We start from the raw sequence: 23,684 nt of genomic DNA on the forward strand, positions 1-23,684 counted from the left end.
TGGGAGAGCCACAGGGTCTGTTGGTGGCACATTTGCTTGAACATCCCTGTTAGAGGCGGTGCAATCTGTGCCCTGTGCTGCTGCCTGCAGCTGGATGGGAGGCGGCAGAGAGAGCCCAGGAGCCCTGGGCCAGGGCTGGAACCGGGTGCCAGAGGTGCTGCTGGCCCAGCAGCCCCCATCCCAGCAGCTGCCCACCTTGGCAAACCTTCGCATGTAGTGCCCAACAATCTGGGGGTCAGGACACTCGAGCTTCTTGATGATCTCAAAGCTCTGATTGAGCTGGGAGAAGACGTCCACCACTGAGCAAGAGAAGAGTGCATGCTCCGACGTCTGCTGGAACTGGGGGAGCAAGAGGCAGCATCAGCAGGAGGTGGGGAGGGGAGATTTTGGCCCCAGTGGGGACACACTGGGCACTGAGGGACAAGCCCTTCACCCAGTCCCAGCTGCTCCTGTGCCCACTGACAGTCCTGTCCATACCCCGTCCTTCTTGTCACGCTCCAGCGCTCCATGCAGGAAATCCCGCGACACCTCTTCATTCTCATCCAGCCACTGGATAACGAAGGGCTCGAACCAGCTGGAAGAGAGGCCCGTCCCCAGTGAGGCTGGCCAGCCCTGGGGTGCAAGCACCCCCTCCCTGGCCCCCCAAGGGCTGCACTCACGCAGGGTACTCAGGCACACGGCTCTTGAAGGAGGGCAGCTCGGTGACATACTCGTTGTACAGCCACTTCACCTTGAAGTGCAGGTTCATGTAGTCCGCGCTCTTGCACAGGCGATGCTTGTCGTGCTCTGCACAGGGAAGGTGAGTGTGCGCAGGGGTTGCTTCGAGCCCCAAACCTGGGGGGCAGCTGCCTCAAGGGCAGCTCCAGGGATGCCAGTGTAATGGGAAGTGTTTCTTGGGTGGGATTTAAGCTAGCCATCGTGTTGATAAGGGGGCGAAATGGGTTTGCCCAGGGAACAGGCAAGAGTGCAGCTCCTGCCTGGTTCCCCCACCCCACTCAAGGTGGCACAGGGGGACTCACCCTCCATCGCGTACTTCATGTCCTGAGCAAAGAGGTTCCACATCACCTCAGCGCTGATCTTCCCCACATTCAGTTCCTGGGGGAACCTGGGGCAAGGGGAAAGCACAGACACAGGGTGGACCAGCCTCCACTACATCCTCCCCACATCTCCTGCTTGCCTCAGTTTCCCAATCTGTAGAATGGATGTTACAACCCACTTCCAAAGGACTAAAGTCACCATTGCCACCATGTGGACATCCCCCCGAGTGCAAAGCAGAGTCCCCTTTCCCGGCACCTACTCACTGGTTCAGGCAGGGCGTGTAGGAATTCTTGTCCTCCTCGATAATGGAGACTATCAGGGTGATGAGCTTGGACCAGAAGTCCAGGTTTTTGATGCTGGGGCCCTGCTCCTCGGGCGGCACCTCGCCTTTCTTAGTCTGGAGTGATGGGGACACAGTGGAGGCTCCAGTCATCCACCCCACCAGGCTCGATTTCATGGCGGGGCTAACAAGGAGGCAGGAGGACTCTGGGAACACCCTGAAGGGCCCCACGCAGCCCCGCCTTGTCTGGGCCCGGTCTCAACCCCGCAGCAGTGGGGCTCAAACCCTGCCCAAGGCTTGGGGCTCATCCTGCATGGGGCTGAGTTCTCTGGAGAGGGAGCAGGAGCATCACGCGAAGAAGGGCAGAGGATGGGGAAGGTGAGTAGGGGGCAGCGAGGCCCCAGTGCATCCCAGCTCCCCCCACCCAACGCACCGGGTCTGTCTGGTATTCACGACTGTAGAGCTCGTGACAGTTGTTGAAGATGTACTCGTAGGTGGAGTTGAGGCAGGCTTTCACGCAGTCCTTCACCACCTGGCTGGCTCGTGGGGGGCTCTGCAGCTCCTGGACCTGGGTGGGCAGGGAGGGAGCGGTGCTGGAGGCAGACCTGCAGCCCTGGGAGCTACCATGGGGCCAGCATGACCCCAACCTTGCAAAGAACTGGGGTCAGCCAGGGTCAGGCTCCCCACCAGAAGGAAGGGCTGAGCAGGGGCCCAGCAATACCTTCATCCGAAAGAAGGTGATGCTGGTCAGCAAATCCACCGTGGATTTGAGATCCTGCAGCCGTTCGGGACTGCTGGCAGGAAAGTTGTTCTGCCAAAGGGGAAGAAGAGAGCTGAGTTGCACACAAAACCCTCACAGGGCTGAGTGGAGGGGGAGCAAACACCAGCCTGTTGTTTCAGACTTTATTAGACAGGTGAGGAAACTGAGGCACGGCAGGCGTCTTACCCGGTACATGGAGAGGTCGATCCTCAGCGAGTTGTGCAGCTGATCGAGGAGTTTGACGAACCGCTCCTTCTGCGGAGAAATGCCCCGGAGCCAGGTAAACGGGGGAAAGGCAGCAGGGACCATCCCCCCTCCCTGCTGCCCCTGGCTCTCTCTGGCCCCAGCCCGGCCCACACCACCCCCAGCTCATCCCTCTCCTTCCTGATGTCCTGTTGTTTTTCCTTCCCTCTTTCCTTCATCAGAGCCCTGCGGGCAGGCACGGGATGCCCATGGCATGTCCTCACTGGTGGCTGGGGCTCACTGGCAGCCATCGATGGCTCCCTGGGCACACGTGGCTGTGCTGGGCATGGTACAGGATGAAGAGGCAACACTACGTATCCCCTCTGCTCTCGCTGGCGGTCGGTGCTGGAGTGGGGATGGGCTGCTCTATCCGCGCTGCCCACTCGGGGCAGAAGCAGGGAGATGGTGCGAAAGGTCGTGCCCCTGGGCCGCATGGCCCCTGGATTGAAGCTTTCTGAATGCTCAGAAAAAAAGGGCAGGGAAAGAGCAGCTGGGCTCTTGCAGTGCTTGCCCACCTTTGGGGCTGAGCTGCTCTGAGACAAGGCCAGGATGGACCCCAGGAGTTGGATGCCTCCATGGGCTCCTTGCTCGCCCAACCAAGCTGCATCGAGGGACGTGGGCAGGGAACCGTCCCTGGTCGATGGTCTCCACTGGGGCTGGGTGGCTTTATTCAGCTCAGCCCAGGTCCCGTCCAGGGAGCGCAGGGCAGGAGGATGCAAATCCCACGTTGGGCTGTGGATCGGGCGTCAGAGCTGAGGGCAAAGCAACCAATCTGCCCCAAAACACTGTCAGGAGGCATTTCACTTTGCATCTCCGCCGGGGGGGTGGGCTTTGGACAACCCCGTGGGCCCCTGGGTTCCCCCCGCAGCACCAGCTGTACCAGGTCAGGGCTGCCCCACTGGGCTCCGGAGAGCCCGGAGCAGCTCCCCAGGTCCTGGGGGGGAGGACAAGGGGACGGGATGGGGCAGCAAGTCCCGCACCCGCCTGGCCATGGCTCGGCCAAGCCCACAGCCTGCACTGGCAACCGCAAACCTTTGGCGTGCTCGCCCGCCAGAGACGGCAAAGCCAGGCTTTGGGCCGAGACCGTGCGTCCCCGCCACCAAACGGCTGCAGTGCTTTAAAACTGGACACGACGGATACTCGGGGTTAAAGCGACACGGCCGGGCACTTTAGGACCCAACCTTAGGCTCTCTAAAAAAAGAGAAAGAAACAAGTTTTTAAAACCCTCCATGTTAGAGAAAAGGCGCTTTTTTTTTTGGTACGGTTTCCTCCTCCTGCATGACCCGGAGGCACAGCTCACTCGGCTGTAGCTACACCCTGCAACAGGAACTGGGAGGTGAGTCAAAGCTGCTGCCCGGAGCTGCTCGGCCCTGGCTGCGGCCCTGGTTACCCAGCACTTTGCCTGACCCAGGGCTGGGCCCTGACCCCAGCTCGACCCATGTGCATCCAGAGCAACCATCTCTGGGACGACACGGGGGGAGCCGGGGCAAGAGCTCAGCCCCTCCTCGCCCACATCTCCAAGGACGCACCTGACCCCGGCACAAAGTCGCCCTGCTCACTGCAAGCAAGGCATGCAGCGGGCACCCATGGGTGCTAGCACAGCCAGGCGAGTTTGCAGCGGTCCCAGGGTGTGCCCAAAGCACGCAGGGCCATGCAAAACTCCCGATGAGATGCAGCGATGGCTCCTTGCCACCTGCTTGTGATTTTGCCACCAAGGTTTTCCCCTCCTGCCACGCCGCTGAGCAGCATCCCAGCCCGCTCAGACTCCAGTGGCAGTTTTACCATAATAATCTGGGGAGCAAATTTAGACCTTCTCCCAGGAAGGCGGTGGCTCTTCTACTTCCTGAAAAACTGGAGCAGGATGAATTTTGGAGCAAGCAGGGGCTGACCCCCCTGCTGCCCAGCTGCAGTTTGGAGCGGGGTGTTTTGCACAGCCCTTTTTGCTCCCCAAGCCCCCCGCCCCCTCCCAAGAGAAGAGAGAGAAGAAGGAAGGAGTGTTTACGCACCATCGGACTTACCCCGAAATTGGAAGCAGCAAAGCGGTCAGAGGCTGAAACATTGGTGGAAGCCGTGGTGTGGGCATAGTAGGCGTTGATGTTGGCTAGCAGGGTACTCATCACCGCCGGGACCCCCGGGCACATGTATTTGGAGGAAAGGCAGGCAAAATGCCTGCAGAGGGAGGTGGAAAGTGAGGGCACAAGGCCACGGGAGGGGCTGCCTGTAGGAAGGGGCGTGGGGTTTGGGGTACATGCACAGAGAAGGGGAGGGAAGGGTGCAGGGGTGCAGGGTGAGCTAGGGGAGCGTGTCTGCACCTGTGGCGGGGAGGTGGATGCATACGGCAGCAGGGGAGGAGGATGCTGACAGTGACCCCCCCCGCAGGGCTGGCGTAGCCCCGCCGAGCAGGGTGGAAGGTGAGGGACTCACGTCATGGCCTGGTAGATGGACTCCACCCCATAGCGCATGGCAAACTCATCCACGATCTCCTGTGCAGTCTCGTCAAAGTACACCTTCCAGGCGTCGTCTCCCTTGGCATCAGGGATCTTCACCACCCCGTTGTTTTGCAAATCCGTCACAAAGTGGAACAGGTTCTGGAGGTACAAATGAGTTCCATCAAGTTCCCGGGACCGGTGGTGGCACAGGGGCATTGCTGGGGTGGGGGCCATGCCCCCCATGCCTGCCAGGGCTGCTCACCTCGTGCAGGCACGTGTACTGTACGTGGTAGGGAGCCACCTTCTCCTCGCCTTTGATCTCCACGCTGATGTGCAGCCGGATGGCTCCTGACACGGCCGACTTGTCTGTCCGCTTGTCTGCAGGGGTACAGGGAGAGGAGGAGACGTGAGGCTTCCCCAGAGCAACTCTGCTCACTCCTGGCCCCAAAGAGGGGCAGACGGCCCTGGCACGGAGTGGCTGCTGGGTCCGGGGCCAGGGGGACGCCCAGCACCAAGCGCAGCCAGGCCGGGGTACAATGCAACCAAGGCATTGCAGAGAGGGATTTGGCCGTATTTCCAGGCACTACAGAGATGTGGCCTCTCCATGCCTCGGTTTCCCCTCTGAGGAGGGCCAGTGCTCCAGACCTCCTGGGCAAAGGGTTTTGAGAATGACCCTGGGAAAACACTTGATCCAAATGGCTTTTGATATTGAGTGTTTTTACCAGCAGACCTATATGCTAACATGCCCATACAGACTAATACGCTGAAATAGCTTCCGCCAGGGCTGGCAGCACGTCCCCTCGGGAGCACAGGGCCAGGGGTCCTGGCCCAAGGGGGCCGTGCTGGGGCAGCCAGTTACCGAGGTTGTACCAGACGTCCATCTCCCCACTCAGGGTCCGGACCTCGATGATCGTCTGGCCCAGGAAGTCGTCAGACTCCCTCTTGAAGCGCTGTTTGACACGGGACTTGATGTCGTCATCTTCGTCCCAAACGCGGACCTTGATGCGGTCGGAGGAGTTATGGCACTCACTGGGGAAGCGAGAAGGGGCAAGCCCTGGGATGAGCAGGGAAACCTTTCCAGCCTCTCCCCAGCCTCTGTTTCCCTAAACAAGAGGGAGGGACCATCCCAGCACTTGGCAGGAACTGGGGAAGAGAGTACATGGCACCCACCCTCCCCAGCAGGCTCAGCAGGGCCCAACACAGCCTGGATCAGCCCCCATCGCCAGGAGCCAAACCCTCCATGGCACAAAACCAGCACTCCCAGTGGCCCCAGCAGCCCCCCTCCACCCACAAGGGGGGTAGGATGAGGCCCCACCTGACTCCCCACCACCCTGCAGGGACATGCTGACAGCCAGCACAGCCCAGCATGACCACGAGTGGCCAGGAAGGGGGAGAGAGGGACCAGGGGTGAACTTACAAATGGAAATTCTCCTCCCAGACTGGGTTGAGATTGCCGTAGATAGTTTTAGTCCTTTTTTTTGTCTTTCCAACCTGGACAGTGACATACGGGTCACTGGACCCTGTCTTATCCTTTGCTTGGAGGCCCTGGGCACAAACAACTGCAGCGCAGCATGGCACAGCACAGCACAGCACAGCATGCCCATCCACACGAGGCACACGTGTGGCACAGACAGTGGAGAGAGCAGAGAGAGGAGTCAGTGCCACAGCCACACCAAGATCCCCGCAACAGGGACTCTGTGCCCCCCAGCAGAGCCCCGGGGACTGAAGCCTCTTTGCAGGATCAGGGGCAGGAGGGGGGCTGGAGCACGCAGCATCCTTGGGCAATGCCCAGAACACGGTGCCAGGCCCTCCGGTGCCTACCTGTGATGCTGATCTTGGCCGACCATTTGGAGGTGCCATCCAGGACACTCTGCTTCACTGCTTTCATCTGCTGCGTGTGCGTGGTCTTGGTGACCCCAAACACCTCCTGGATCAGCTCAAATATCTCCGGCTTGTTGCGCTCCCGGATCTTCATGCGATCCTTCAGCACCATGATGATATTCTGGGTCCGGTCCTCCGCTCCATGCTTGGAGCTCTTCTCCGCCGCCCCTGGCAGAGGACAGCCATGGGTGAGACAGGGCAGTGGGGCAGATGGCATCCAGGAGAGCCGAGAGCTCCCCAAGCCCACCATGCATGAATTAATTCATACCCAGAGGGGTCTACACCCTGCCCAGGACAGATCTGCCCGCTCACCACTTCCCCCATGCACGAGGCAGAGGTCCAGCTCTCCCTGGCCACCCCCTTCTCCCTCTCCAAAGTGGGAAGGGATGAGGCTGCAGGCGATGGCTCCTTACTCTGCAGGCAGTCGGCATTGAGCAGGTCCTGGCACTTCTCGTGACACTTGACGCCACACTCGGCACAGCGCATGCCCTGCCGGGCGATGCCCCAGAGCAGCCCCTCACACTCATAGCAGTAGGTGGGGGTGGTGGCTGTCCACACCTCAAAGTTGTGGGGTGTTGTGCAGGAGATGGGGTACACTAAGGCTTGCAGGGTCTTCTTGTAAACATGGTTTTTCTGTGCAAGGACAGAAGAGAGAGGGGGAGAAAACCTCAGGCAGTGTAGAGTGGCTGGGCCATGCAGCAGGGTGCAAATGCACCCACAGGTCCTGGGCCATGTGCAGTGCCACTGCTGGGTGCAGACAAACAGGGCAGAGGACAGGGCAAAGGACAAACACCACCATCCCCAGGTGCAGCCGTGAGCACACTGGCTGCTTTGGCAGCACCAGAGGAGGATGCTGGTGTAGCACAGACACCGCATCTCCATTGCTGGCCCGCCCGGCTGGGGCTCAGCCCTCCCACCATGACCACCCGGACAACCTCAGCACCTACCAGCTCCTCATTGTTCAAGGTGCTCGAGGCCAGCGCGGATGTGATTCCTGCTTTCCTGGACTGGACCAGGGACTGTGGGAAAGAAACACAGTTCCCAGATCCAGCAGAGTATGGGGTGTCCCTCCCACACTCCTCTGGGGTCCCACTGGCTGTAAAACACCTGGGACAGACCCCCACTCCAGGCGGGGAGGGGTGCTAGCTGCATGGGCTGGCAGTGGGGACAGCCCAGCTCCCAGTTATGTCAGCACTGTGGCAGTGATGCCACCCTGCTGTGCAGTGGGACTGGAACCAGTTCAGCAGCCCACAGCATTCCCAGTTCAGCCCCAACAGGGCAGAACCTCTCAAAGTGTGTCTGAGACCCTGGGGAGATTAGGGGGGGGGGGGGGGGGGCACTTACCATTGCCTGCAGGCAACCAGGGCCAGCGAGAGGGGGAAGAAAAGGCCGTTAGTACAAGCCACCTCACGGCAGATCAAGTCCTGACCCCTTCCCTGCCGGAACCAGCGGGAATTGGGGCAACACCAACCCCTCACCCAGCGCTGGGCCGGTCCCGGGGGGCGTTTCCCACCCCAAGCCACAGCACAGGCTGCAGCCTGCCAAATCCCGGCAGGGAAAGGCAGCAGCCCCACCTGACCCCCTGCACTCTGCCCACCCCATCACCACCCACAACCCAACCCCCCGAAACCCCGACACCGACACAGCACAGTGCAGAAGCGTCAGTGGCTGCCCGAGCGGACTGGGGGGTGGAGGGCACTGGGGTGAGGGGCAGCAAGGGGGGGCAGCAGGATGGGAGAGGGCAGGCAGGTTGGGGGCAGGACAGAGGCACCCTGGGGAGGGCACAATGAGGAGATGGCAAGGTGTAAAGAGAGGGGGAAGGAGGTGAAGGACACCTAATTCTGGGTGAAAAGGGTGTCTGCTTTCCAAAGTTGCTGTCTCTGATCACCAAGGGTGTGACAGCAGAGTGAGCCTGTGCATTACAGCCCGGGGGCAGGATGGGACCCCAGCATGGGGACTGGGCTGTAGTGGCACAGCGTGACAATGGTGGGGACAGAAGTAGAGGGTCTGTGCAGCTCAGAAAAGCCAGCACTGCCCCTCCTCTGGCACATGAGTCTATCCGCCCAGCACCAGCACGGTCCAAGCTGCAGGGAGCCTATGGCAGGTGGGACAGCAAGGGACCGGGGACACAGCACTGGTAGAAGAATGGGAAACCAGACGCAGCCCTCGGAAGCCTTGGACGGATGCTTGGTGTAGGGACAGGGCCCTGGATCTCCGTTAAAGAGAAGCACCCTCAGGTGGGGAGAGCCCAGCTGTGCCATCCTCACAGCTCCCCACTGCAAGGGCCAGGGCCAGGAGACCCCCAAAACAGCCTGGGACACCCCCGCCCCCCACCAGTGGGGCTGGAGGAGGCTGGGCAGGGCTGGCCACCAGCACCCAAGGGTGCTCTCTCTTTAACCCCTCGGACCGCGCTCACCAGATCGCTGACTAGAGGGAGAGATTTGCGTCCAGGCTTAATGTCGGGCATGCTGTTAATGCAGCGCAGAAACCTTACTGCCGCCCCCCTGCCGCCAGGGACGGCCAAGCCAGGCCGGAGAAAAGAAAACAGAAAACACAAGCCATATTAGAGGTGGCTGGGGAGCGGGGCACGGGCGCCCGGCAAGTGCCGGCCGGGGCAGGCGGCGCAGTCCAGCGGGGCGCAGCAGGAGCGAAGCCGGCAGCTGTGTGGTGCAAGGCGTTAGGAGGAACCTCACCAAATCGCTAACTAAGGGGATGGGTTTTCGCTTGCGTATGTCCGGCATGCTGTCTATAATGATCAGCCCGCCACCAGGCCTGCAAGAGAGATGAGAGTCAGCGGGGAAGGGGAAACTGAGACAGGAAGGGGGCCCCTGCTATTGCCCCATGTTCGCTTGGGACTTGGTGGACAGGACTGCAGAGCAACCCCCGGGTGGCCTGGGACACACCTGTGGGACCCCCATCCCCACCAATACCCCAGCTGGGGCAGGGCTCACCAGACTAAAAAACTGGGGGGGAAGGGGATTCTGGCAGAAAACTGTGATTTTCCCCATGTGAAGATGTTTTGCTTCAGTGGTGTGACAGTGAAATGCAGGAAAAATATAACCCGTTTGGCTTAGTTAGCTTTGGCTTTGCAGCATGGAGTGGGAGCCCTGGGGTTTCCCTCTGGGACAGCAAAGGTGAGCCCCGAGCCATTCTGCTGCGAGAGAAACCAAGGCAGCGCGGCTCAGGCTGAAATGCCACTTTGCAGCCTCCGGCCCTGTCTACAAGAAAACCCCAGCATGATCTGGTGGGTTCTCAAGGAAACCTGCCAGGTTCTGCATGGGTCAGCAGCAGGGCCATCTGCGAGGGCGAGAGGGGGGCGAGACCCACAGCCCATCCAGGTGAGAGGTTCAAGGTTCCTCATGGCACCACTCGAGCCCCAGATGGCAGGAGAGAAGTGGGAGCTGCCACCCCAGCTTGGAGCCATCCCAAACCACTCACCTCCTTGCTCTCCCCCTCGGCAGCAGCTCTCAGGGACACGGAGCAGTGGCATCTCTGCTGGCTCCTCCAACAGCACCGAGCGACCAGCATTCAGCCCAAAAATCTGGCCCCCCACACGCCCACAGCTTGGCCAACTCTTCCCCATGCCATCCCCCCAACAAGCTCATTAATCACATCCTAATGAGCAGGGGAGAAAGCCCGTGAAAGTCCAAGGGGACAGAAAGTTCCAGCTCCCCCACATACTCACCCGCCTTTGAACCACAGGGATTTAGCTTCTCCATCACCTTCCCCGCGGGCCTGCAAGACGAGGGGCAACTGTCACGGGCACAGCACTGAGCCCCCGGCACGCGTGGCAGCCCTCCCCGGGGCTCGGCATTGCTGGCAGCTGAGCGCCCAGCCAGCGCCCGCAGCACTGGGCAAGCACGTCAAGGGTTTACAGGGCGAGCAGAGAAAACCGTGTTCCTAAAACAATGGGGCTCTTCCCAGCAAAGAGCTTGCACTGGGAATAAAATATCTTCAAGAGGCTGAGGTGGGCAAGTGGTGGGCAGGCTTCAGCAGAGGGGCTCGGGCTGGCAAAGGAGTGGGAATGGCTGCACCGTGCAAAAACGTAGGGTTTGGGGGACCGGAGAAGCATCATTAGAAAGGCTCAGCAGGTCTGGATGGACCCACAGCCAGTTGGAGAGAAGTGCAGGGGAAAGGCAGAGCACACTGGGGATGGGGTGTGTGCAGGGACCATCCCGCAGTGCCACCTCCCTGGAAGGGAGGGGATTATTTTGGGGGAGAAGGGAGGAAAGAGCCAATTACACCTCCCTGAGGGGGCAATCCCTGCACACACACACACACAGAAGGCACACACATTGCTGGGTCGTTCCTGTTGGACATGCTTACCTGCAGGCAGGCTACACCCCTTCCCTGCAGGAAGGGGAGACGCGGGTGCAAGGGCCATGGTGGTGGACAACTGAAAAGAGAAGCGGTGGGGAGGGGGATCGAAGACCCAGGGGGCGAATCCAGAACCAAAACAAAAAGAAAAGATGGAGGATGGAGTCTAAAAACAGAACAAAAAATTGTCAACTCAATACAGGGGAGAGGGCGGAGAGGCTCGCACCAGCACACTGCATGCAGCACACACCGGGGGAAGGTCCTCAGCACTCCCTGCCCCTCGTGGGGGTCCCACTTGGTGTGAATGGGGTTGCAGGGCCACCACCGTGGGGGTCCCCCAGGTCCCCACTGCCCTCAGGGTATGGGACATCCAGGGGATCGGGGAGCGGACGTGTCTGGAAGATGCCCGGGTGCAGGAAGGGGCCGTGCCCCCAGCCTAGCACCCAGCCGGTGCTGGGACCCGGCTGCGGGGTTGCTCACCTCCTGCAGCTGCATGCAGACCTTGTTGAAGGCTCTCAGCCAGTTGGCTTTGGCTCGTGTCTTGGGGTCCTGCACCTCCGCCTCTGCCTGCTCCCTGCAAGTACACACACCTTGCTCACTTCCCAGCACAGCACCGGGGAGGGGGGTCAGCCCCCACACCCCAGGCAGGACTGAGGCTGCAATTTAGGGATCCTGATGGGCCTTGAGCCATTGTGGCCATGGCAAAAATCCCCTCTTGCTGCTAGGAAGGACTCTAAAAAGGTAGCAAGTCCTGCTGAAAGGGCAGCACAGTCAAGGCAGAGCAATGGGGAGAAGCCAGGAGTTCCCCCTCCCTGGGGAGACTCTGCCCTGGGCACCCAAGTGACACGGAGGGATCCCTCCAGGAGCAACGGGCCAGGGGGCTGCTGGTGACACAAGGACGTAGATTAAACACCCTTCACTCCTCATCTCCCCAGCAGGATGTCCTCTGCCGCTTCCCAACATGCTGGGACCTCCTGGGGTCAAGAGCTTTTAACACCCCAGTGGCTCCAAGCCCAGGAGGACCCACCAGCCTGGACATGCTGGTTGTGGTGGGTTTTTTCCTCCCCTCTTGCAAAATCAAGACATGGAAGAAAAGACAATAAATCCTCCAAATATCCCAACCTCCTGGAGAGCCTGGTATGATGTGACGCTGGAGATGGGTGCCCAGAACTGGGCTGGGACAAGGCTGTGGGGAGCTCAGGAGACAAACCTGCCCAAACTGGCCCTGTGAGGCCTTGCCTGTGCTAACATGTAGTCCTCAGTGCTAATCTATGGTCCTCGGCACTAATCTGGGGTCCTCAGCGCTGATCCATGGTCTCCAGTGCCCAGCGCAGGACCCTCCAAGCCCCCTGCCCAGAGAACAGGCACTGCAGTCAGACGTGAACTAAGGCCACCTTCACCGGGACTCTAGTCAGTCCTTGGGCCTAAATACGTAATTTTTTAAGAAAAAACTCATTAACATTCTTTTAAATTAGAGATTCCCCAGCTCTGGTCTAGAATTTAAACTAAATAAAAGACTGAAAAAGCCCATCACACTTCCCCTCTGTGCAGAGTGGTGGCGCTCACCAAACCATGGAAAAATGGACGTTGTCAGTAATTAAAGGCAGAGACCAATATAAGAATCATTCACGTGCTGTACAAGGGATGTGGCCACCAAATAGTTCATCCGTACATCACAGGAGGCTACGGGCAAGCTTTTACCAGTGGCCTAGGGAAAGGATTGACTCCTGTGAAGGAAATTTCCTCCTCTGACTGTGCCGAGCTCCGGGGTACCCCCTCCATCCAGGGAGTCAGTAGCTTGAGCCAGAGGAGAGGAATCACTGCCCCAAACCCCGACTTCCCCCATCCCCAGGTTTGTCCCAGGTTATAAACCTGCACCCCCGGTAGCCCTGGCAGGATCTCAAACACCTTGAGCTCTGCCCCTGCTTAGCGTGGCACCGGTGGTTGGGCCAGGGCAGTGTCCCGACGGGGCTGACCCTCGCCGGGGTGGCACAAGGTGGGCTTCCCCCACCTCAATGCCTCAGGCACCTGGAAAAGCCCCAGACACCACAGAAGGTCTGTGGTGCTGCCCCTTGGCACCGCAGCACCAGCACCAGCTCCGGGCCGCCTCCAGAGCACCCCCAGTGTCACCAGGCACGGTGCCATCCCAAGGATGCTGCAGGTAAACATCCCCCTCCTACCTCTCAGCAGGTTTCAGGGGCTCGGGGGCTGCCTCTTGCAGGGGAGCTTCGTCCACTCCTGGCTGGGCCTGGAGGGCCTCTGGGGTTTCCTGGGGGGCAGAGGTGTCCCTCTCCTCCTTCCTCTCCTCCTTCCTCTCCTCCTTCCTCTCCTGCTGCTGTGGCTTCAGCTGTGGGACCAGCTGGGGTTGCTGCTGCTGCTGTGGGGCCTGTTGCTGCTGCTGCCCGGGGGGTTTCTGTGGTGGGGGGTAGGCATCATGCTCCGGGGTTTCGTAAGTGCCCTGCTCCCGCAGGTCCTCCTCCTCCTCCTCCTCCTTGGGGTAGCCTTCCTCGTTCTCGCTGTAGTCCTCATTGAACTCTTCCTCCTCCTCTTCCTCCTCCTCCAGATACAGGTCATCGTCCTCCTCCTCCCAGCGGGGCGAGTCTTTGCGGTAGCTGACGGAGCTGTGGCAGGAGTGGTAGGAGTCGCCGTCCCGCTCATCCAGCTCCGAGTCTCGGAGGCTCTCGTTCTCAAAGTCCTCGCTCAGCTGGGAGCTGCCCTGGCTCAGCTCGGCCGACGAGGCGTAGCGGCTGCTCCCTGTGGGGCTGCGGGGCCGAGGGGAGACAAGGACAGGGCTCCCGTGGGTCCACGCCGCAGCCTCACCTGCCCTGTGCCGCCCCAGCGAGAGCCCCGGGGTCCCTGCACCGCGGGTGGGAGGATGTGCGGCTCCCCCCGGGGCACAGGCTCCTCATCCTGGGACTTGAAGGCGCAGACCCAGGAGACTCCGTGGGCTGGGACTAGATCCCCAGGCTGGGGCACTCTCAGGGGTCTGACCTTCCTGCCTGCGCCTGGGCTGAGCATGGGGACAGGGGGGATGGTGTCTGTCCCCTCGGCTCACTCCTGCCAGTGGTGGGAGCAGAGTGCAGCCAGGCAGCACCCCCAGCCAGATCCTGCCTCCTGCTTTGGCCAGACACCCCATCCTGCCCCCCGCCCACAGACCTGTCACCCAACCTCTACTCTGACATCCCAGCGCTCCCTGTAGACCTCCCAGGCACCCCCTCTCCGCAGACACCCCCTCAACCCCATCACCCCTACTTGGGGGTTCCCTCTCCACTCTTCCTGACAGGCCAGACCCCTTCCCACCGCCCCATCCACCCCACCGGCCCCCAGCCCTTCCAGCATTCCCCTCTCACGGCCGCCTGCACCTGGGGGAGCAGCAGCTCAGAGGGGCTCCCTGCATCCCAGGAGGCTCCGGGGACAGGGCGGCCGCGGGGCTCCGTGGGGAGAGCTCACATAAGCAAACATGCAGACAGGACAGGGACACGCCTAGGAAGAGGCCGACACCACGTCTCCAGCACCGGCAGCCAGGGCTCAGGGGTGGGCAAGCGGGAAAGAGGACAAGGGACAGGATGGGCAGAGCCCTGGGCCCAGAGTGGCTGGGCCAGGCGGTGGGGAGCCAGGGGACACCGCAGGGAGGAGGGCGCTGGGGGATGCCCAGGTTGGTCCCAGCAGGGAGGGGTCCTGGCATCATCCAGGTACCCTGGGAAGGGGGACTTGTGGCACAGGGGTGCAGGCGACACAGCTCATGCCTGGAAACCCCTCACCTCCCTGGCCTGATCCTGGCCAGAGCTGGGACAGGGGCCCTCGGCACATCGTGAGGGTCCCAAATCACTGCGCAAAGCTTTTGCCCAGCCAGGTTCTCCCTGGGAGGTGACCAGAAACAGAGGGTGGCATCTGAGTCCCCGAGGCCCCAGCTCCCACACCCGCTGGCATGAGAGGGAACAGGCAGCAGTGCCGCTAGACGGTCACTGTGCCGGCGAGCGGGACCCGGGTGCTGGGGCATCCCCCCCACGAACTAGGGTGCAGCGACAAGAAGGGAAACCACGGGGCCGAGAGACGCCTGGAGCATCCCAACACTGCTCCCCTGCAAGGCGGTCCGGGGCGGGGAGAGGGGCACCCTGCGGTGGCACGAGGCCACCCTTGCCGGGACTGGTGTTGGCCTCACCACGGCTGCAAGGACCGACCACAGCACTCTGCGACGGCACACGGCACGCGACGAGGTAGCGACCCACCTATCCGATAGGTCTAGGGACCGCCTGCTCTCAAGGGAAGGCTGGCGGCTGGTCCGCCTGCTCGACTCGGAAGCGGACTCAGCGTCGCTGCGTCCGTTTGCGGCAGAGTCTACACTACCATAGCGTCTGCCGGGGAGGAGAGGAAGATGATCAGCAAGGTTCCGGGCACCACGCCACTGCCACCCGCCGCGCCCCGGCATCCCCTGCCACCGTGGGGACGCCGGCAGGGAGGCTCTGTCTGGCTGGACGGGGCTGGCACCTTGGGCTGGATGCTGGCGAGGAACGGGGCTGTGCTGCGACCGCGGGGACAGAGGGCCGGGCAGGTGTCCCTGCCTGCGGCTCTGCCTGCAGCCACGTCTGCGTCCCCAGCCACTAGCTCAGCTCCCAGCAAGGACAGCCAGAGCTTAGGGGTCCCAAAGCCCCACGAGGACAGAGCAGCGTGGCGACCCAAAGAGCTTGAAAACTTTCCAGTGAGAAGGAAAGGCTTGGGGCCAGCACCATCCCCCTCTTCCTCGCCTCAACATCCTTCCCTCTGTCACCCACCGCCCTAGAAGCGCCGTCCCTAGCGTCACCCCGGGGGACCCGCTGGCCTCTGCCACCTGTGGAGAGGGGATTGAGAGAGCAGGTCCTGGGGGTGAGCTGGCAGTGCCAACACTACCTGATGGGACGCTGGTCTGAGTAGTCCATCTCGTAGCTCTGCATGGAGTCGGTGTAGGAGTCGCGGGAGCTCTGCTGCTGGTGCCTCATGGGGTACTGGTGGACGGAGGCGTTGGGCTGGGAGGTGGTGTAGTACGGCGGCGGGATGCTGTTGCTGGTCTCGCTGCGGTAATCACTGTCCCGGTCATCCACCGTGCTGTCAGGGTCATCGTCTGCAAGGGGCCGCAGTGAGTGGGATAGGGGAGAGCCCCACGGCTCTTGTGGCCAGGGATGCCCCAAATCTACCCCGTGCCCAGCACAATCTCGCTACTGCCACCATATCCCCACCACTGGGGGATCGTGCTGGGGAGATGGACCGGGATGGACCCAGGAAGGGGTGAGGGGCAAGCTGCACGTGCTCCCCTCTGCAGAAAGGGGGTTTGGGGTATGAGAGGAGGGCGGAAGGGGGACATGGGATATACAGACGGGGGGAAGAGGAGGACAGGGTGCAGGGACCCTCCCTCTGCCCCATCAATGTCCCACCACAGAGGCAAAGCCTGAGCTGCTCCTTGCCACCAGGCACCCCGAGGGCACAGAACCTCATGGTGCCACATCCCCGCCAGCCTGTGGGGACAGTCCTGCACAGGACAGGGCGCTTGGTGCCTCCGTCCTCACCCAGCACAGGGCCACAGCACGAGGCCGCAGCCTGGACCTGAGCTCCAGGTCCCCTGAGCCCTGGTCAAGGCTACAGCACGGCGAAGGGGGATGCGCTGGAGACTGCCAGGCTGGGAGGAGAGGAGGGGACAGGATACTTACTCTGCTGTTCTCCCCAGCCAAAATAATTCCAGTTGCCTACAAAAAAAAGGGGCAGAGACAATAAGGATGGAGGCAGCTCTGGGACAGCAGCAGGAGCTGGCTGGGAGGAACCAGCATCTCCCAGGAACAGTGGTACTGAGCTGGACTGGGGACAGTGCCCCAAGATGGGATGGGGACAGCACTCAGGACGGGGCACACTGGCACTGAGCTGTGCCGGGTGGGGACAGGGGCTGGGCAATGCAGTTCCGAGATGGGATGGGGATGGGGCCTAGGGGTAGGCACAGTGGCACTGAAGAGCACTGGGGACAGTGCCCAGGCCTGGCCATGGTGACACCAAGCCAGGCTGGGGACAGTACCTAGGGCTGGGCACGGTGGCACTGAACTGCACAGGGGACAGGGCCTGGGGCTCAGAACAGAGGCACTGAGCTGTGCCTGGGACAGTGCAGGCTGTGCGTGGCCCCGGCGTGGTTACAGAAGGGGAAACTGAGGCAAAGTTGGGACAAACCGAGCTGTCATTCCCCATCCCCCAGACTCCTCTGCCAGTGCCCCCCCGAGGAGCCCCCTCGCCAGCCTCGCTGCCCCTCGCCCAGGCTCCCCGGGGGACCATCCTCCCCACTCCCATTGCCATGCCCCCCCCCCCCCACCCCTCTCCCCTCTCAGCCCCCCAGGAGAGCTCACACACCGTGGGGCAGGGAGACGGCAGAGAAACACTGGCAGACACGGCAGGGAGGATGGGAACGGGGACGGGGTGTGGGGTGAGGTTGAGCTCCACTTAGGTTGGGGTCCAGCACCCCAAGTCAGGCACGGCCCCCGCTCCCGCGCATCCCCAGTGCGGTTTGCTGGGGGACAGGGCAGTGGGGGGGGTCCTGCAGAGGGGCAGGGGCAGGGCAGCACTTACAGCACTGGGAGCTGTGAACAGGCAGAGGCTTTTCCTGCTCCTCCTGGAAGGCATACTGGGGAGAGACAGGCCGGTGAGGGCTGCCCCCTCGCAGCACTGCTGCTCCCTGCCCAGCCCTCTCCCAGGGCCTGATTCCGCACAGACTTACATCATCCTGGTCCCGCATGGCATTGAGCTGCTCCAGCTTCTTGGCCCAGTACCTGGCCTCCTCCTCGGGGATATCTGCAAGGGCAAAGACCACGACTGGCGCACAGATCAGCCCCCTCAAAAGAGCCCCCCAGCTTCTGGGGCTACAGGATCGCAGCCCCAGCCCCAAGGCCCATGAGCATCCCAGGAGCTGCGGGCAACGATGGATGCACCCCTCTCCTGGAGTGCCTGGGGACAAGTACCCACCCAGCGGCAGCTCGAAGCGGGTGTCAAGGAGGATACGGTGGAAAGTGGGGTCCTTGGTGCCTGAAATCTCGTTGTCGGTCATGATGACCTGGGAGTCGAGCGTGAGCCATTCCCCAGGGCCCTCCTGCGGGGCGAAAATGGGGGTGAGGAGAGCTGCCAGGGACCCCCCTTCCCCAGCCCCACACCCCACGCACACAGGATCTGGCCCCAAGCAGGGACAGGGAAGGCTCTGCCCCCCCACAAAGGACAGCCACGGGGGTGGCTACATGTCCCTTAGGGTCCGGCGGGCGGATGGGGGTGCCTGGCTCCCTACCTCATTGGACTGCCGGATAGTCCGGAGGGGGATCCACACCGTCCCCACCATGGTGTCCCAGATGAGCCCCTTGTTCCACACCTCCACCGTCAGGCCCAGGTCGAGCCGGTTGATCTCGCTGGGGAGAGGGGGGAGGCATCAGGTCACCCAGCAGCCCCCCAGGGGCCACCCCAGCCTCTGCCTGGGCCACCTCGGCCCCAGGACTCAGGGGAGCCCCCCAGGGCTGGGGTCAGAGGGAGCACTGGTAATGGGCAACCTCCCCCTGACAGGGGGGTCGGGGGGAGCGGCAGGGGTGGGGGACACTCACAACATGAAGTCCTGCTCCCAGGAGGGCAGGTTGCCCCGCACCGCGATGGTTGTGCTCTTGACATTTTGCACCTTCAGTGTCACGTAGGTGTTAAATTTCTCTGTGGGAGCAAGCGGAGGGTGAAATGGCCCCCAGAGCGTCCCCCCAGCCATTCCCCCACCCCCCAGACACCCCCCACTGCCACCTCCCATGGGGTCCCCCCACACTGTCCTCAGCACCCCAGCCCCAGTCAGCCAGGCAGGATGGACCCTACCACTGCCAGGTGGCTTGTCTGTGCACCCCCATCCTGTCCAGGGCATCCCCATCTCTGCGTGTGCTCCCCCCACATTGGCCAAATGATGCCTCCAGAGCTGAGGCTGAGCCTGGGGTCCCCTTGCCACCCCCCAGCCCTTCCTCTGATCCTGCCACACCCGACAAGCCCAAGAGCTGAGCCCCGAGCCCCACGCTCCCCCCAGGAAGGCAGGCAGGTGGGGGGACACTCACCTTGGGGCCCGTCGAACTTGGCCTTTTTAACTGCGGGGACAGAGAGGGAGGGAAGAGATTCAGCCTGAGAACCCCGTGCAGGGGGCTGGGGACCCCCACCAGGGTGCCAAGGGGGTGAGAGCACCCCAGACCTGGCCACCCCCCCCACCCCTGTCTGCAAGGTGGGGAAAGGTGGTGGGATCTCTCCTGCTGGTGTAAATCAGGAGTCCCCAATGCCAGGCATGATGGAAGGGGATCAGGCATGAGCTGGAGGTGGACACCGGAGGGGAGCAAAGGCCCCCCCAAAAAACCTGCCAGTTTGGGACAACTTGAAACATCTCCTTGCAACCCCAAACAACCAGCCTCCATCTGTTGAGGTGTTTAACTCCCCTCGCCCCCCCCCCCAATTCTAAATTCAGATGTTACCATACACATCCCAGGGGAAAGGGGGTGTTTGGGGGAACCCTCCCACAGCTCCGGTCCCTGCCATGGGGCACCAGCCCAGCAGGGCCAGGGTTAAGGCTCTCGTTGTCTCCCAAACCGTTGACCCAGATTTTGTAGAGGAAATGGGGGGGCTGTGACCCTCCCTGCCCTACAGGGTGGTGGACATCCTCCCCCCAACTCCACTGCAGCAGGGAGCCCCAAAATGCCCCCCACTGCACCCCAGCCCTGTCCCCCTCTCGGGGGTGCCAAGGAGCTGGTTCCCATCCTGCCCATTGGAGACCCCCCCGCAACTGGCTGATTGCATGCGGGGGGGTGGTTGCATCTGGGCCGGATCCTGCTCAGCACCACAGGAACAAACACCCCCGATTCTGGCTGATTCCCCCACCAGTGCTGCGAGCAGGATGTGCAGGGGGGGTTGGTACCCAGGTTTTGCCTGCAGTGGGGGGGCAAACAGGCAGCTGGGCAGAGCCAGGTACCAAGGCTGCCGATGCCAGGGGGTGGTGGGGGCGAGGGGTGTCCTCAGGGCTCACAGGAGGGGACATGGCAGGGAGGGAATGACACAGCACCCGGAGAATGCTTAAATGACGCGGGTGCCAGCGGGTGGAGGACCAACGTGACCGAGGAGAGATTAAAATAGCCCTGGCGATATCAAAGGTAATTTGATTTCAGAGACGTGGCACTCACCAGCCACTTAGCACCCGCCGCCAGCAGTGGAGGGGCCGCGGGGCTGTCACCAGCTCCACGTGCCCAGCAAGGTTCTGCGGAGTCAACGTGGCACGAGCAGGCCCCGCCTGGCCCCAGGGTACCTCTGAGGAAACTGAGGCACAGGGGAATTGTTGGCTCAGCCTCAGCTCCGGAAACAATTGGGGATCCTTCAGCTCGGCCGCCTGTCCCGTGGCACTGAGCAGGCCAGGCGTCAGGCGGCTCTTTGCCCGAAGGAAGGTCACCAGCCGTGTCACTGGCGGCCGTATTCCCAGGGAATCACAGGACTCTGGGAGCTGCGGCTTCGCTCAGGGATGATTCGTGTGGGGAGGGTTGGTTCTAGGCAAGGCACAAGGCTCTGGGGTCCCAAAGATCCCCTTGTGTCACCAGGTTGGGAGCCTGGGGGGCTGCGTGGGGCTGGCCAGCATCACTGTGTATTATAATATTATATAGATTTGTATGTATTATAAATAATGTATTATTTTATATTATATGTATGATTTTATTATTATTATTGTTGTTATTGTTGTTGTTATTATTATATTAGAATACAGTACTTGGTACCAGGACCTGCCCAGGGCACATGCTTGGAGCTGCAGAGGGACCCCCGGCGTGGGAGCTCGCCCTTGCCCCGGACCCAGACGCACCCGCCGGGGCCAACCGCTCTCCACCAGCTGCTGCCTCCGAAACGGGAGAGCAGAGGAAGGAAAAGCTCCAAAAATACCCGAGCTGACAGGAACAGACAATTGCCCAAGGAACACGTGGCTCTCCTGGCTGTCATCTACTGCCGGGGAGAAGTCCTGCTGCCACCATCTGCAGCTGATGGCCCCAAGCGGGCTGGGCCACCCCCCTGCCCGCCAATGGGTCCCCCAAGCTGGCGCAAGGGTGGTGGGTCCTGGGGTGCCACCCTTGGGCTAAATTCAACCGGAGCCCCCAGACAAGTTGCTGGGGAGAGCAGGACCCCCCCATGGGAGCTGGGTACCCCCACAATAGGCTGGAAGACCCAAGGTGCCTCCCAGGCCGGGGTAATCAACCTCCTCTCGGTGGGGCTTGGCCTGTGGGGGAAACTGAGGCAGGAGGCAGCTGGTGGGGGATGGGACTGGCAGTGGCGTAAAAACCAGGCTGGGCTGTAGGCATCCTGCAGCAGGTCTGTCTGTCTGCCCATCCCTCTGTCCCCCCATCCATTCACCTACCTGTCTGTCCATCCATCCCTCCATCCATCCATCCCTCTGTCCCTCCCTCCCTCCATCCATCTGTCCCTCCCTCCATCCATCCCTTCTGTCCATCCACCCACCCATCTCTCTGTCCATCCTTTGACCATCCATCCACTCACCTCTCTCTCCATCCACCCCCTCCCCTCCATCTGTCCGTCCCTCCTTCCATCCATCCATCCATCCATCCATCCATCCCTCCCTCCCTCCCTCCCTCCCTCCATCCCCTCCCTCCATCCATTCACCCACCCACCCCTCTGTCTACCTGCTCACATCTCCCCACCCTCCACCCATCTGTCTGTCCGTCTCTCCATCTGTCCCTCCGGATGCCCATCCACCCGCCCGTCCATCTGTCCGTCTGTCTCGCACCATTTCGGACACCCCCTCCCGGCCACGCACCCCTGTCCCTGCTCACCCCACACCTCCCTGGTGCCCATCACCCTGGCGCATCCCCCCCACACGAAGTCCTTGGGGCCCCGGCCCCCCGGGAGGGGCGGGGGGAGCCTCTGGGGTGGCACCTCCCCCCCTGCGAGCCCAAAAATCGGGTGACAAAACCAGCTGCCCCCAGCGAGTGGTGACAGGGTGGTGGGGGAAGCCCGAACCCCCTGGGAGCCGTTTCTCACCATCCACCCCCGGCTCCGCGGAGGGTGTCACCGCGTGTGACAGTCCCTTAAACGGCACTAAAGACGCGGCCCCCCCTCTCCGCCCGCCGGAGGGGGAGACACCCCAAATCTGGGGCTGGCTGGGGGACACGCTGGCTGTGGCAGGCTCCCAGCCCCCCCGGCAGCCGCCCCCCACACGCTGCTGTGACAGCACCGAAGTGACAAAGACGTGGCAGGGTGGTGGGAGGGGCACGGCCCCCCCCCGTCCCACTGAGCCCAGGCAGCAGTGGGGGAGCCCCCATTTTCCTCCTGGTTTCCCCCAGGGAGGGAACACTGGTGGGGGAATCCCAGCCACCCTGTGCCCCCCCTTGTTCCCAGCACCTCCATTCGCCACCCCGACACCCCCAGGTGCCACCCCCTCCGCGGGGGGTGCCGCAGGGCCTGGGGAGGGGGGGAAGGGACCCCCCCCGACTTCGACTTCCCCAGACTGAGCGCTCAACCCAGAGTCAGCGCCTGAGGCCGAGCCTGAGCCTGCAGGATTCATCTGCGCACTGAGTGGGGCAGGTCTCAGCATGGTGGGGTGCGGGGACCCCCCGCCTGTGCGCTCCCCCCAGTTCTTCCCAGTACGGGGTGACCCCTAAACCAACACGCTCCTGCCCTGACCCTCCCGCCCGCCCGCACCCCCCCAGCATCACCGGGCCTGAGGTGGGGCAACGCCTGCAGGGGCACGGGGGGCGGGGGGGGGGGTGTGATTTGGGGGGGTATTTAGGGGTTTTGCGGGGGGGTTGGGAATAGGGGGATTAGGGGGTGTATGGGGTTTGTTGGGGGGTGGGAATGTGGAGGTGCTTGGGGATAGATGATGTCTGGGGGTGGGGGGGGTGTTTGGGGCGGGGGATGCTTCGGGGGTGGGAATTGGGGGGGTGGGGGGCGTTAGGGGGGCGTATGGCGCATGTTTAGGGTGGGGGGTGTTTGGGAAGGGGGGGCTGTGTCTGCAGCACGGGGGGGCTTGGGGATAGATGGGGGGGTGCTTGGGGTGTGGGGTATCTGGGGAGAGCCAGGGGGGGAGGGTGGGCGGAGGGGGGTGTTCGGGGGGTGCGCACGTGGGGGTCTGCGCTTGAGGGGGGGATGGGAGAGATGGGGGAGGGGGGAGGTGGCAGAAGGGGGCTCCGGGGGGCGGGAAGGCGGAGGGGGACAGACGGGAGAGGCTGGGGGGGGTGCGGGGGGAGCGGGGGGGGGCAGGGAGCGGGGAGAGGCCCCTGGGCGGGCGGGGTGCGCCCAGCCCCGCCCCACCCCCCCTCGCTTCCCCACCCCCACTCCCGGCTCCGGCGCCGCGCGCGCGCCCCCGCCGCTTCATTCATAAATCCGTGCGCCGGATTTTTGTGAATGAAGCCGTTCTCACGACCACCCCCCCCCGTGTCCCCCCCGTCCCCGTGTGTCCCCCCCCATCTCCGCCAGTCCCGGGGCGCCCCGCTGCCCGCCGCGGGGGGAGGGGCGCGGCTCACTGCTCCCCCGGTACCCCCCGCCCCTCCCCCGACCCGGCCCAGCCGCCCCCTCCCCGCGTGTCCCCCCCCGGCCGGTACCTCCGACGCAGAGCAGCGACATGGTCCCGGTGGCGGCGCCGGGGCGGGGCGCGGGGGGCGCTGCCGCCGCCCGGCTGCTATCGGGCCGCCATCTTGTTCAGCACCGGGGACAGCGCCTGACGTCAGCGCCGCGCCCCGCCCCC

At 62.7% G+C, this 23,684-nt stretch overlaps 1 protein-coding gene across 1 annotated transcript in view; it reads right to left on the minus strand.

Annotated features, from left to right (window-relative positions):
• Positions 1–23,653, minus strand: part of LOC141935292 (protein unc-13 homolog A-like) — a 39,324-nt gene extending 15,671 nt beyond the window's left edge. Inside the window, exons 1-30 of the mRNA XM_074851391.1 lie at positions 23,542–23,653; positions 19,024–19,053; positions 18,541–18,640; positions 18,234–18,351; positions 17,921–18,044; positions 17,676–17,749; positions 17,528–17,582; positions 16,630–16,665; positions 15,836–16,046; positions 15,178–15,303; positions 13,129–13,710; positions 11,429–11,522; positions 10,317–10,366; positions 9,325–9,403; positions 7,579–7,650; positions 7,045–7,264; positions 6,572–6,799; positions 6,168–6,309; positions 5,610–5,779; positions 5,013–5,128; positions 4,746–4,909; positions 4,340–4,490; positions 2,265–2,333; positions 2,040–2,129; positions 1,752–1,886; positions 1,302–1,435; positions 1,020–1,105; positions 660–786; positions 478–574; positions 196–339 (exon numbers count right to left, since the gene is read on the minus strand). Of these exons, the coding sequence (XP_074707492.1) occupies positions 196–339; positions 478–574; positions 660–786; positions 1,020–1,105; positions 1,302–1,435; positions 1,752–1,886; positions 2,040–2,129; positions 2,265–2,333; positions 4,340–4,490; positions 4,746–4,909; positions 5,013–5,128; positions 5,610–5,779; positions 6,168–6,309; positions 6,572–6,799; positions 7,045–7,264; positions 7,579–7,650; positions 9,325–9,403; positions 10,317–10,366; positions 11,429–11,522; positions 13,129–13,710; positions 15,178–15,303; positions 15,836–16,046; positions 16,630–16,665; positions 17,528–17,582; positions 17,676–17,749; positions 17,921–18,044; positions 18,234–18,351; positions 18,541–18,640; positions 19,024–19,053; positions 23,542–23,563 (3,846 nt within the window). The 5' untranslated portion in view covers positions 23,564–23,653. The remainder of the gene's footprint in view (positions 1–195; positions 340–477; positions 575–659; positions 787–1,019; positions 1,106–1,301; positions 1,436–1,751; positions 1,887–2,039; positions 2,130–2,264; positions 2,334–4,339; positions 4,491–4,745; positions 4,910–5,012; positions 5,129–5,609; positions 5,780–6,167; positions 6,310–6,571; positions 6,800–7,044; positions 7,265–7,578; positions 7,651–9,324; positions 9,404–10,316; positions 10,367–11,428; positions 11,523–13,128; positions 13,711–15,177; positions 15,304–15,835; positions 16,047–16,629; positions 16,666–17,527; positions 17,583–17,675; positions 17,750–17,920; positions 18,045–18,233; positions 18,352–18,540; positions 18,641–19,023; positions 19,054–23,541) is intronic.
• Between the last annotated feature and the right edge of the window lie 31 nt (positions 23,654–23,684).

This window comes from Strix uralensis, chromosome 27 (genome assembly GCF_047716275.1).
Source record: "Strix uralensis isolate ZFMK-TIS-50842 chromosome 27, bStrUra1, whole genome shotgun sequence".
Lineage (NCBI taxonomy): Eukaryota > Metazoa > Chordata > Aves > Strigiformes > Strigidae > Strix > Strix uralensis.